Below are 11,074 nucleotides of genomic sequence, written 5' to 3' on the forward strand. Positions count from 1 at the left end.
TGCAGGCGTGCATGATAGAGCGATGCTGTCATGGCTGGCCTTGTCGACATCACAGACAGTGAGCGGATCACAGATCCGTCGCTGTGATCGGCCCTGGCTCCTAAGAGATCAACAGTCTTGCATTGTTGGCCGACCACGAACTTGATGGCCCAATCTACGTGGTTGGCGGCTCGCTGCTTGTCAGAGCCCGATAGCCATCGGGCGAAGGGATGGCCTTCAGAGAACTGCACCTAGCGTCCTCAGATACGTCCACGGTCCAGTTTCGACGCATTCCACGATCTCAAAAAGAATGTTGGACCGTGCTGTTATCAGTGGGTGGATCCATCACTAGATGGCCAGATGGCGGTAATGCACAGCGTAGACCACCGAGACCATGCATTGTTGGAGAAGTCTGGAGCCGCATACGAGAGCGCATGCGAACCGCTACCGTACCCCCGAACGGCATCCATTGGAGTGTTTCGGTCGAGCGGACGTTTTCGAGCCTGATGCCTTCGCCTTAGGACGGCGTGGTCGGGATGCCGGACCGCCCAGGACTCTGGAGATGTGACAAGTACGGTCAAGCCTAAGGGACGTGGAAGCAGAAGTCCGTAAGGCTCCTTCTAGCGGCCTTCTATGCATCATGCGCTCGTAGCCTCGCAGGCGCCACGAGTCCAATGTTCCAGCAATCACATAGCTGACCGCAAGAGCTGTGGAGTCCAGCTGAAAGACGGGATCTGGCGTGGTGCAGGATTTAGATCTCCTGATGTCCGAGATCCCGCCTCCAGGTGCGAGGTGCTGCAGGTCTGGCACCTCTGGGGTGCATGCATTAGCGAGAAGTACCCAGGTACCTCGCGGCACTGGACCGGGCAGCAGTCCGTGTCAAATCATAAGGCCAATGGTGGTCGTTTCGATCCATGTTCGTGATCTCATGAAGGCGTTAGAAGCGTGTCTCGAATATCATACCGCTTCTGTTGAGGTGTACGCCGCAGAGGAGTGCATGCTTGGCGGTAGCTGATTCCACCTGTTCCATGATAGGTGACTGATGGAAAAGCCATAACCAACTAGCGTTCTCAAGGCAATTGACAAGTTTTTGACGCCTCGTGAGATAGGACCGTTTCCGGTTTTCCTGCTCAAGGAGGGGAGGTGAGGTCTGGCAGTGGCTGATGGACGGCAAGTGCTCCCGAAGAGCCGCCAAGTATCTCGCCTTTCTTTGGGCTGCTGCATCAACCACAAACCTAACATCCTGATGACAACACCAGACGTGAAGACTTCACGTTGGCCGCAGGTAGTCCATTCGACGGTAGACTCTGCGAGCGAGATTTCGATGGAGACCTACAGCGAGACCATGGAACCTGGCTCACAGTCATCAGCATTTCCTGAGCTCCTTCTGTGCGGCCATTGGAGGTCTGAGCTTTCCATGCGTGCATGCAGACTACACAGTCCAAGCTCTGAGGCTCTTGTGGCGTCTGGAACGGATGCATGGCCCTCCCTCACTCGGCAAGGCGATGTGGAACCAAGCGGCCCTACGGACAGCCAGAGCACGGTATCTGAGCATCCCCGGAAAACCACGTGGCAGCGGCAACCCGCAATCTAATCCCGCATCGTGGTCCTGCAGTCCGGATCTTAGTCTGCGTGAGGCACAGAGCGTGAAGCTCAAACGCCCAACGCACAGTCACCAGGACATCTTGGCGGTTATCTGTGGCTTCCGTTGCCCCTTCTAGAAGCCTACACCGAGCGGCTGCGGTTGCAGCTGTATGGCCAATATGGTGGAGAAGCGGACCGGCTTGACGAGCAATGGTCAACACGACACCGAGGGCTCTTGCCTGAGGTCTGGGGACTTCGGAATCCCTGGATACCGTTCCTCAATCTTCACGCGGTAGGTTAATGGGAAGATGTATATAAGCAAGTGTCTATTCCTCCATTCTTCGCAGCATCCAGCAACTACCTTCTACTGTCACTCGCCAGCCGCCCACCATGAGCGTCTACAATAACGACAACAATACGCCGGTCACGGTGGAGAAGCTCGCTGAGGTAGGATCTTGCACTTCACACCGGACCAGATCGACAGCTGACTGATCGATACACAGGCCAATGTCGCCGAAATCAAAGTCCTTCGAGGCTCAGAGGCCTACAACGAAGCCCGCCTCAAGGAATCTCCGAGCTTCCGCAACCTCATCACATGGCGCCTCATGGGATGCCTCCTTCTCGGTTGCTTCTGCCAAACCATGAACGGCTTCGACGGCTCGCTCTTCAACGGTATATCGGCCAACAATACCTTCACTGACTTCTTTCCTGGAGCTGGCGCAGCCGGCGACTGGCAAGCTGTCACCTCAGCCATGTACCAAGTCGGCGGACTTTCTGCGCTGCCATTTGTTGGCCCGTGTATCGATACCTGGGGACGACGCATTGGAATGGTCATTGGAGCCGTTCTGATCGTCATCGGCGTCGTCATCAATGGCTGCACCGTCTACGATGTGTCCAATGCAAATGCAATGTTGAAGGGAGGCCGCTTCATTCTAGGATTCGGCGTGTCCATCGTCTCTGGTGCTGGTCCGATCTACGTTGTCGAAACTGCCCATCCAGCATGGCGTTCTATCATTACTGCCTACTGCAATACCTTCTGGTTCGTGGGCTCGGTCCTGGCTGGCGGCGCTTGTCGAGGGGCCATCACAATCAGTGGCAATGCTTCTTGGTTGATTCCAGTCTGGCTCCAGGTGAGCTGCACGTCCATGTGACCATACAGCAAACACTGACATATCTCAGCTATTCTTTCCTGCCCTCATTTTGTGCTTCGTGTGGTTCATTCCAGAGTCTCCCAGATGGCTTTTCGTCAACAACAAGCGCGAGAAGGCCACCGCCGTCCTCACTAAATGGCATGGCAAGGGCAACCCAGACTCGCCATGGGTGTCGCTTCAGCTCTCCGAATATGAAGAGCATCTCAACATGGAGGGCGCAGACAAGCGCTGGTGGGATTACAGCGTCTTCTTCAACAATCGGTCGAACAGGTATAGGATCGCCTGTAACGGTGTCTTCTCAGCTTTCGGGCAATTGGCCGGCAATGGAGGTAAGAAATGCACAAAGGTCAAGATCCACACATTCATGCTAATGGTCGAACAGCTCTCAGCTATTATATGACTGCCGTTCTCCTGACAATCGGCATCACCGACGAGATCAAGAGAACAAACATCATCCTCGGGGTAGGTCTACTCATAATCGCATAGGGAGACATCTGCTAATATCCATGCTCAGTACGGAATTTTCCAATGGGGCTTTGCGCTCATCGGCGCCGCATTCGTCGAACGCATTGGCCGCCGGAAGCTCATGCTCTTCAGCATGGCTGGGTGCACCGTCTGCTGGACGATCGTGACAGGCACAGCTTCAGCTTACTCTGCATCCGGCGGCAAGATCCTCGCTGACGGAACGGTCATTCCCGGCTCGAACCACGCCGCTGGCACGACTGTCTTGGCCTTTATATTTATCTTCGGCGCCGTCTACTCCGTGGGGATTACACCACTGCAGGCACTCTACCCTGTCGAGGTCATCTCGTTCGAACAACGCGCTAAAGGTACCAACTCATGGGCACAACCTTACCACGTCTGAGGCATTAGCTAACCTTCTGCCCTTCTCTTTGCAGGAATGGCATTTAGCGCATTTTGCGTGAATGCCGCGGGTCTCCTGAATGGTTACGCCTGGCCTGTTGCCCTGAAGGAGATCTCCTGGTACACGTACATCATCTTTACCATCTGGTGTGCGATTCAGACCGTGGTCTTCTACTTCTTGATGCCGGAGACTCGCCGAAGAACTCTCGAGGAGATGGACAAGATTTTCGAGGCTCCAAACCCTGTCAAGGAGTCCCTCAAGCCGCACAAGGTTGCTGTCAACTCCGAAGGCACTATCCTTGCTACGGAGGACATTTGAGGGTGATGGTCTGGTGAGATGGGGACGCTGAGTAATGGAGTGGTGGAGGAGGGATGTGTGATGAAGAGTCGATGATAATGAATCATAGTAATCCTGTCGTTACTGCTGGGCGTCAGTAGCTGTGCAATAGTAGTCCAAACCTTGGCAGCTCGGGCCTTGCCCTTCCGTCTCATATCTGCTCGACGGCATGGTGTTGGCTTTGCATGATACAATGGGGCCCGCTGGAAGCTCTGGTGCCGCTGCTGATGACTACTCGAGATGCGAAGACAACTCAACACAAATCTGGTCACTGTCCGGAACCAGACAGAGATATAGGCAATCCCAAGGGGTGTTGATGGATGTTCCCACTTTCAACCCCTGGGATCAATTGTACATGCCTGTGAGGCTGAAAAGCTTTCTGTCTTCTACAGTTTGGCATACCACAGCTCTGCTGATTTATTAACCACCACGCCATTTGCCAAAACGTCTCCAGTCCTCATAAACCCCTCTCAGCACAGCACGCTCGCTATTGTTCATCGCTGCACTCAAAGCCTTGACACCCTCTGCATCGTTCATCTCAATCGCCTCAATGACAGACCACAGGCCCGGCTTCAGAGCATCTCTGACCCCCTCGACAGGCGTAGTTGCCAACACCTGCTGGCAGTAGTGGTGGAGCACGTACTGCACGTGCTCGCCGACGTAGGCTTGTTCTTTGCGAGACTCGTCCACCAAGCTGGGCGTTTTCGACTTCCATTGCGTGTGCGATGGCTCGCAGAACATGGTCAGTAGCCTTGCTACGCGGCTTGCATTTTGGAGGACCAATACTTTGCTTGGAAGTTTGGTGGGCGAGCGTACGGATTGCTTGACGAACAAGGCCGAGACCATGAGCTGGAAGACCTGGATGACGTGCTGGCAGCGGCCTCGAAGACGAGCTCGATGCTGGAGGAGCAGGATTGACATGATGTCAATCTCTGGAGAGATGCTTGATGGAGAATCGCGGGTTTGCAGTATCATTGTCATCGAGGCCAACGTCGCTTCAACAGTCAACTGGTACGTGAGGAACGATTTGTGTTTGAGGATGGTGGTGATGACGGCGGCCAATGCTTTGCGCAACGACGGTCTCGTGGTCGCATATGTGCTGAACAGTCGACAGATCGACGTTCGCAGTCTTTGGCCGCTGTCATCCTCGATCATCGACTCGTCCACACTGGCAAAGCACTTTTCCAGAAGTCGTACGGTCGAGACAGACCCCGCCTCAATGTCCGCAAGCAACGATTCGACAAGATCAATTCTCTGAAGAGCATCTAGCCTGCCCACGAAGTGACCGAAGACTTCGAAAAGCTGGCGGTGCAGTGTCGGGTGTAGTGGTAGGCTGGCTATCTTGCATGCCAGACGTGCGTACTGAGCACCACCGTCCGCCGAGCCACACCTGCAGCCGACGCTGAAGTAACCAACCAGTACGGCATGGATGTGTTGGTACTTGGCCGTATGTGAGGCGTCCTTGTCAGTGTGCTGAGCTTCAGCACCGACATCGCTTGGAGCATGAATTGTGTTTTCGATTGCCTTATATCGACTGAGATCGACCTTCTTCATGATGGAAGCAGGGGCCAGGTGTTGAGGAACAGACAAGAGCGTATAGAGCGCTGGAATCAGCCAATCGTTCCGTGTGACTGAGATGGCAGCTTCTTGATCACGATTGGCGCTCGCCAAAGTGTGCTCGCACACCAGTTCCAAGAATGGGCCGAAGATTCTACTGTCCCGATGAACAAGCTGCTCCTTCAACCCGGCCTTCGATACTGCCTCAAGACGACCGACGAAGATGCCGAGGAGTGGCAGTGCCCAGGTCGAGGCATCGAAATTTTCCATCTGGCGCATATTCTCAACATGTCGTTTCACCTCTGTAGATATTGCGAGTAGCATCTTCTGGCTTCGTTCTTGGTCTTGAGTGACGACCAGATGATCCAGCATTCTGTTGGCCATCTCGTCTACGAAGGCAGAAAGCTCTACGTCCTCTTGTATGCTCGTGGCAAGCGACCGGGCGATTCGCCAGATGGCGTCCGGATCGGTTGACAGATTACAAGTGGCATTTGCGACACTCATCAATCTGACCAGAAGAGAGAGTCGAAGACTTTGGTTTTGCGGATCAACAGGGGGAGTCCGGGTCTGTAACTGACTGACAGCATCGATAATGGCCTCACGCTGCGGACGGCTGATTGACCGAACCGGAAGATCATGGAGTAGCTTGAGTGCAGTTGAGCGCTGGGCCAGTGCTGTACGATCCATCTCGGTCGAATCGGGCTTGAGATAGTCCATTGCCAACTCAGCAAGCTCGTGAATCAGGTCCGATTGTTTGTGGGGTTCGGCCCCTCTGACAGTCGAATGTAACACCTGTAGCGCCATATCATCGCTGGAAGCACTGGCATCTTTGGCTGCCACCGCGTCCAAGCAATTCGACAAGCATTTGCTCCGCTCGTTGACGTCCAGCATGTGCACGATCTCCGGGTAGAGGACCAAAACGGGTGTAACCGCAGTACCAAGTCCGTCGACAAGTCCTTGTGCCGCCTTTAGCACATCCACATGGAGAGCGGATGGAGTAGAGCGGAATAACGGGAAGAATTTGGTGCACAAGGCAGCGACAAAAGCACCAGCTTTGATTATCAGATCCGCAGGAGTTTGGGAAGTGTCTTTCTGGGTCCCGTTCAGCTTGATGATGCCGAAAGCAGCCTCCACGGTGCTACTTCCCATCAACGCAACGGCTTTCTCGCTGACTTCATTCGGCCGTGATTGTTCAACGGTCCATGCGGGCCACCAAGTCTCAAAGACCCGTCGTAACATATCCCAGAAGCTGCCTTCCCGACATGGTTTAGCATCTGCCTTCGCATCCCCTTGGCTATCCAAGAAACCAAAGAGCGAAGAGAGAGATTCTCCAAGCATCGGCTGTAGCCTCTGTAATACACTGGGTGTGGTAGCTCCTGCAAGTAACGCATTTGCGACCACGAAGTCTGATTCCGCGAACTCGATCGGCTGCTCCGTCCAGGCGCCTCGCAGCTTGCGCTTGAGATCTCCGAAACGCTTCGAGATCAACCCGAAGATCTCATCTTCTGGTACCTCGTTCTTGACCATTCCGGAAAAGGAGGAACCAACGCTCAGCCAGCCAGAACTGTTGGTGCGACTGCGGTCCAAATGGTCTGACCAGATTTGGATGAAAGTACCGAGGTCGCGTCGCTTTGCGAATGCACCCATGATGGGGAGGACGATCTTCTCCCTCCAGAGCACTTGAAGATCGCCTTCTGTTCCTTCCCGAAGATTGCTGCTCTTCTGCGGGACTGCGCGATGCGAGATTCTCGATTGGAAACGCTCCACACTTTCACTGATCGAGGCAAAGGTTTGTTGGGCTACCCGTTCGTCGGCGAAGACATCTGCGTCCATTGCTACGAACTCCGCTACCGCCTTCCAGTAGTCGAAGAGTTCACCGGAAGACTGAGCATCTGGCGCGCCCTCCATGATGCCCGTCAGACGTCGGAAAAGCTCATTCACTGCTGATCTGGACAATGTAGCGCGCTGTCTAAACGTGGACAGAAGCTTCGCCAGCACTGAAAAGTCGATAACCTTGCCATTGTCATCGCAGTTGCAGTCCAATAGAGCTCGCAGGACGACCTCAAACCATGCAGAGTCCTTCTTCGGAGCCGTTGACGAGCACCGCAGTGCGGTATCAAGCAGTTGCGGAGTGACTTGCGGATGGCTTCGGCCCAGAGGTTTGAGGTAGGATCGAAGCGTGTGACCAGGTCCAGAGTCTTCTGTAGTTTCTTCATTACCGCTAGATCGCACCGCCTCATTCTTCAGGTACACCTCCCTTGCGCGGGCAAATATTTGCTTCGCTACCAATGTATCCAACAACTTGCGGTCGTCAGGCTGATGTACTGCGCTCTCATTATGCATCTTGCGCTTCAGCGAAGAGCCAGGTCCTCGAAAGCATTCAGAGTCGAGCAAAAGGGCAGCCGGGACCAGACAATGCCGTGGAAATAGCTCAGGGCCGCCTGAATTCCGCAGCTTCCAAATTTCCAAGGCCGATTGTAGGACGCCTTCCTGTTCCAGCGAGAAGCTACGCAAGTCATCTGAAGCAGCGATCTGCTGCACATGTCGGAGCCATGCGCCTAGGAACAATGCTGCAAACTCTGGTCTGACGCTCAATGCAGCCTTGACTGGGGTCCCGTGGGGGCCGTCTGACACTTCGAGCAAGAAGCGTAGCAAGCTCAAATGTTCGGCCAACAGATCAGTTGAGGCATGAGTCTCATCCTGAGAGGTAGCTATGTAGCTCAGAAGGTCATGGGCCACGAGAAGAGTGGCAAGCCGGGCTGGATGTAGTGTTCGCATACCACGTAGCAACAAATTCCATGCTTTCGTACTTGACCGGACATCTGCGCTCACCTTGAGCCATCCGAGCAGCCACTTCACTATCATCTCTGCTCGGAAGGCATGGGTACATAGTCGCTGGGCCTCTTCCAAGCGGGCGGCCAGAGTTGGAATGGCATCGAGATTTTTCAACGTCTCCAGTGATGGGCGTGTGCCATTCGATGTGACGTCCATAGTTGACTCGCCCGCCTCCACCCCATCTCCAGGCATCGTGTAGGTTGTTCGAGGGGATGCTTGCCTCGGATGTAAATGTTTCATATCTCATGAAGTTGAACTTTTTGATAGAGGCCCGAGCGTCTCAAGAAAGCTAAAGCGGATGATCCCGTACAGCTCGAAAGCCAGGCACGAAACAGCTTCCTGCATTGAACACAGCACCTCCAACTTACTATCCCCTCGCCGCGACCTGACAACCGAGAAGACACGGCCGACACGAAACCACAATGGCCGACTCGACGTCCACGAATACTCCGGCAGCCCCCGTGAGCCGGACGAACCGGCCGATGAGCGAGGCTCTCCTCAACGAGAAGGTATGGAGCAACAACACACATACACCAGCCGCATTGTGCAATACATAAGACAGGGTCATGATACTAATGTCTGACTTAGTGGGACCACTGCCTCAGCACCATCCTCATACGAAGCACACTGGGCGCGTCCTTCGGCGTCATATTCTCGGTTCTCCTGTTCAAGCGAAGAGCGTGGCCGGTGTTTACAGGTCTTGGGTTCGGAGCTGGGAGAGCGTGGGAGGAATGCGATAGTGTACGTCCCACTCGTCCACAAGTTTCTTGCAGCGGACGAACCCTCTTCCCCGTGTAGAAGAAGCAGCGTTGGCGGATAAGACAGGCCACACGGGCGCTTCTTGGGAGCACAAACAGCTTACTGGGTTGGATGGCCTCCATACTAACGACGTCTTACAGAGCTTCAAGCGAGCGACTGCACCATCCAGAGACGGTCTGCGCGTGATGCGACCATGAACCGGCGCACCAGCAGGGAGTCTGCGATGTACCCATTCCTAGCGCATCCGAGCTGAACGGTATGACCTCAAGTTGCGATTGAAAGTCTGAAGGTACAGGCGGTGTACCAGCGCGAGACAGGAACTAGCAGGAGCAACCTAGAATCAACCAATTGTACAGATACTGCAAGCAGGAAGCTTTGCGCGAAAGCACCGTTCCACCAGCTTACATTCGGATCATTCCGTCACACACTGACAGAAGAGTTGCCCTCTATGAAACCTTGTTGCGGCAATATCAGACATCGGTTGATCAATGGTGGACACGTCGCGAATATTGCCGCTTTCTGTGAGGATGTTGCGCTTGCATCTCGTCGACCAAAACGTTGAGCAAGATGCGAGTTTCAAATGATCACTGGGAAGGCGAACACAAGTTAAAGCGTTCCGCATCTCATTTGAACCATCATACTCTCCTTTCCATCGTCTCCCATGTTCTTCTCATGCTACTGACCATACACAGAAAGTTCGACCCGCCAAGCCGAAATCGGAAATGCTTGCGACCAAGTCCGATAACTCCAGGCCATCCACGAACAACCTCCTCACTACTTATATCAAGTTCCTCGCCGCCTATGCAGAGTACTACAGCAGGAAAGCAGATCAAGCTTCTGAGGCCTCGTCCGAAAGTCCGACACCAACAATGGCCGCCATCTTCGATCCATCCGACCCAGCATCACCGCTCGCTTACGATGCATCCCAAACCGCCCTCCTACTAATGGATTACCAAGGCCTGATCATCTCGCACTGCGGCCCATCCGCACAAGCCGCCCTCCGCACAGCCGCGAATATGCGCAACTGGGCGCTGAAACACGGCATCATGGTCCTCCACTCCGTCCTCGACGTCCAGGGCACTCCACCACCGACCTGCAAAGGCGCAGCCCGCATATCCCAAATGCTCGCCTCAGCAGCCAAAGACCCCTCTTCCGCTGAAGAGCCGACCGAAATCGCCTTCAGCCAGGCCGACGGCGAGTACATCGTTCTCAAGCCCGCTGGCACGATATCAGCTTTGAAGTCAAAAGGCGCAATGGAGTTGTTGCGGGAGCGTGGGGTGCGGAGTTTGATTCTTTGTGGGCTTTCGACTTCGGGGGCGGTGCTGAGGACAGCCATGCCGGCGATGGATGAGGGGTTTGTGGTGACGGTGGTGGAGGATGGGTGTGCGGATCGGGATGAAGGGGTGCATGGGGTGGTGATGGGGAGTGTTTTGCCATCGAGGGCGCATGTTGTTAAGGCCGAGGAGTTTACGGGCGAGTGGGAGGGGAAGGGGGAGGCGTAGAGCACGCTAATCTTGTCGTCCTGAGGGGTCTGGAGATATGGACTTGCTGGAGCCTCTGAACACACAAACGACTAGGATAGGTTGTTGTACCACATAAGCTTTCCAGCTCTAGCCTTCGAGGCAGCCATACTATAGATTCAACACCAGCATCAAGTCGATTCGAAAACATTGGCTCCGGCATAAGCTCGGGCGCCAAGGTGATGTAACATATTACGCGCGGGTACACCCGCTCTGCTCTTTCGAGCAACAGCTGGATGGATTCTATCCTACAGTCTTCGCTGTGGTGGCCGAGTGGTCTAAGGCGGTAGATTTAAGTCGTTTCCTGACTACAAAACTCTACTGGAGAGATCCGCGCGAGTTCGAACCTCGTCCGCAGCAATATTTTTTGCTTTGTTTGAAGTGCTATGGCTGTGTACAATGTAGCTTCACGTTTGGCGATTGTATACATCCATGTTGCACGAGGAGTCCATCGCAGGAACCAACATTCCTTTTGCGGGGCGCAGCTG

At 54.4% G+C, this 11,074-nt stretch overlaps 3 protein-coding genes and 1 non-coding gene across 4 annotated transcripts; 3 read left to right on the plus strand and 1 right to left on the minus strand.

Annotated features, from left to right (window-relative positions):
- Positions 1-1,953: 1,953 nt before the first annotated feature.
- On the plus strand, positions 1,954-3,897 carry LTR77_004987 (uncharacterized protein; the record flags this gene model as incomplete). Its single annotated transcript, XM_064802237.1, has 6 exons — positions 1,954-2,010; positions 2,067-2,693; positions 2,743-3,043; positions 3,097-3,176; positions 3,229-3,544; positions 3,614-3,897. The coding sequence occupies 6 exons, from the start codon at positions 1,954-1,956 to the stop codon at positions 3,895-3,897; spliced, it is 1,665 nt and encodes a 554-aa protein (XP_064659598.1).
- A 438-nt stretch (positions 3,898-4,335) lies between these two features.
- LTR77_004988 (uncharacterized protein) lies at positions 4,336-8,499 on the minus strand (the record flags this gene model as incomplete). The annotated part of the gene is made up of 2 exons (XM_064802238.1): positions 4,336-8,231; positions 8,253-8,499. The coding sequence occupies 2 exons, from the start codon at positions 8,497-8,499 to the stop codon at positions 4,336-4,338; spliced, it is 4,143 nt and encodes a 1,380-aa protein (XP_064659599.1).
- A 230-nt stretch (positions 8,500-8,729) lies between these two features.
- Positions 8,730-10,568, plus strand: LTR77_004989 (uncharacterized protein; the record flags this gene model as incomplete). Its single annotated transcript, XM_064802239.1, has 3 exons — positions 8,730-8,816; positions 8,896-9,048; positions 9,759-10,568. The coding sequence occupies 3 exons, from the start codon at positions 8,730-8,732 to the stop codon at positions 10,566-10,568; spliced, it is 1,050 nt and encodes a 349-aa protein (XP_064659600.1).
- A 277-nt stretch (positions 10,569-10,845) lies between these two features.
- LTR77_004990 lies at positions 10,846-10,946 on the plus strand. Its single transcript has one exon. It is a non-coding gene; the product is annotated as a tRNA-Leu (tRNA).
- The last annotated feature ends 128 nt before the right edge of the window (positions 10,947-11,074 follow it).

The sequence above is a fragment of the Saxophila tyrrhenica genome, assembly GCF_035928015.1.
Source record: "Saxophila tyrrhenica strain CCFEE 5935 chromosome Unknown scaffold_7, whole genome shotgun sequence".
In the NCBI taxonomy this organism is placed as follows: Eukaryota; Fungi; Ascomycota; class Dothideomycetes; order Mycosphaerellales; family Extremaceae; genus Saxophila; species Saxophila tyrrhenica.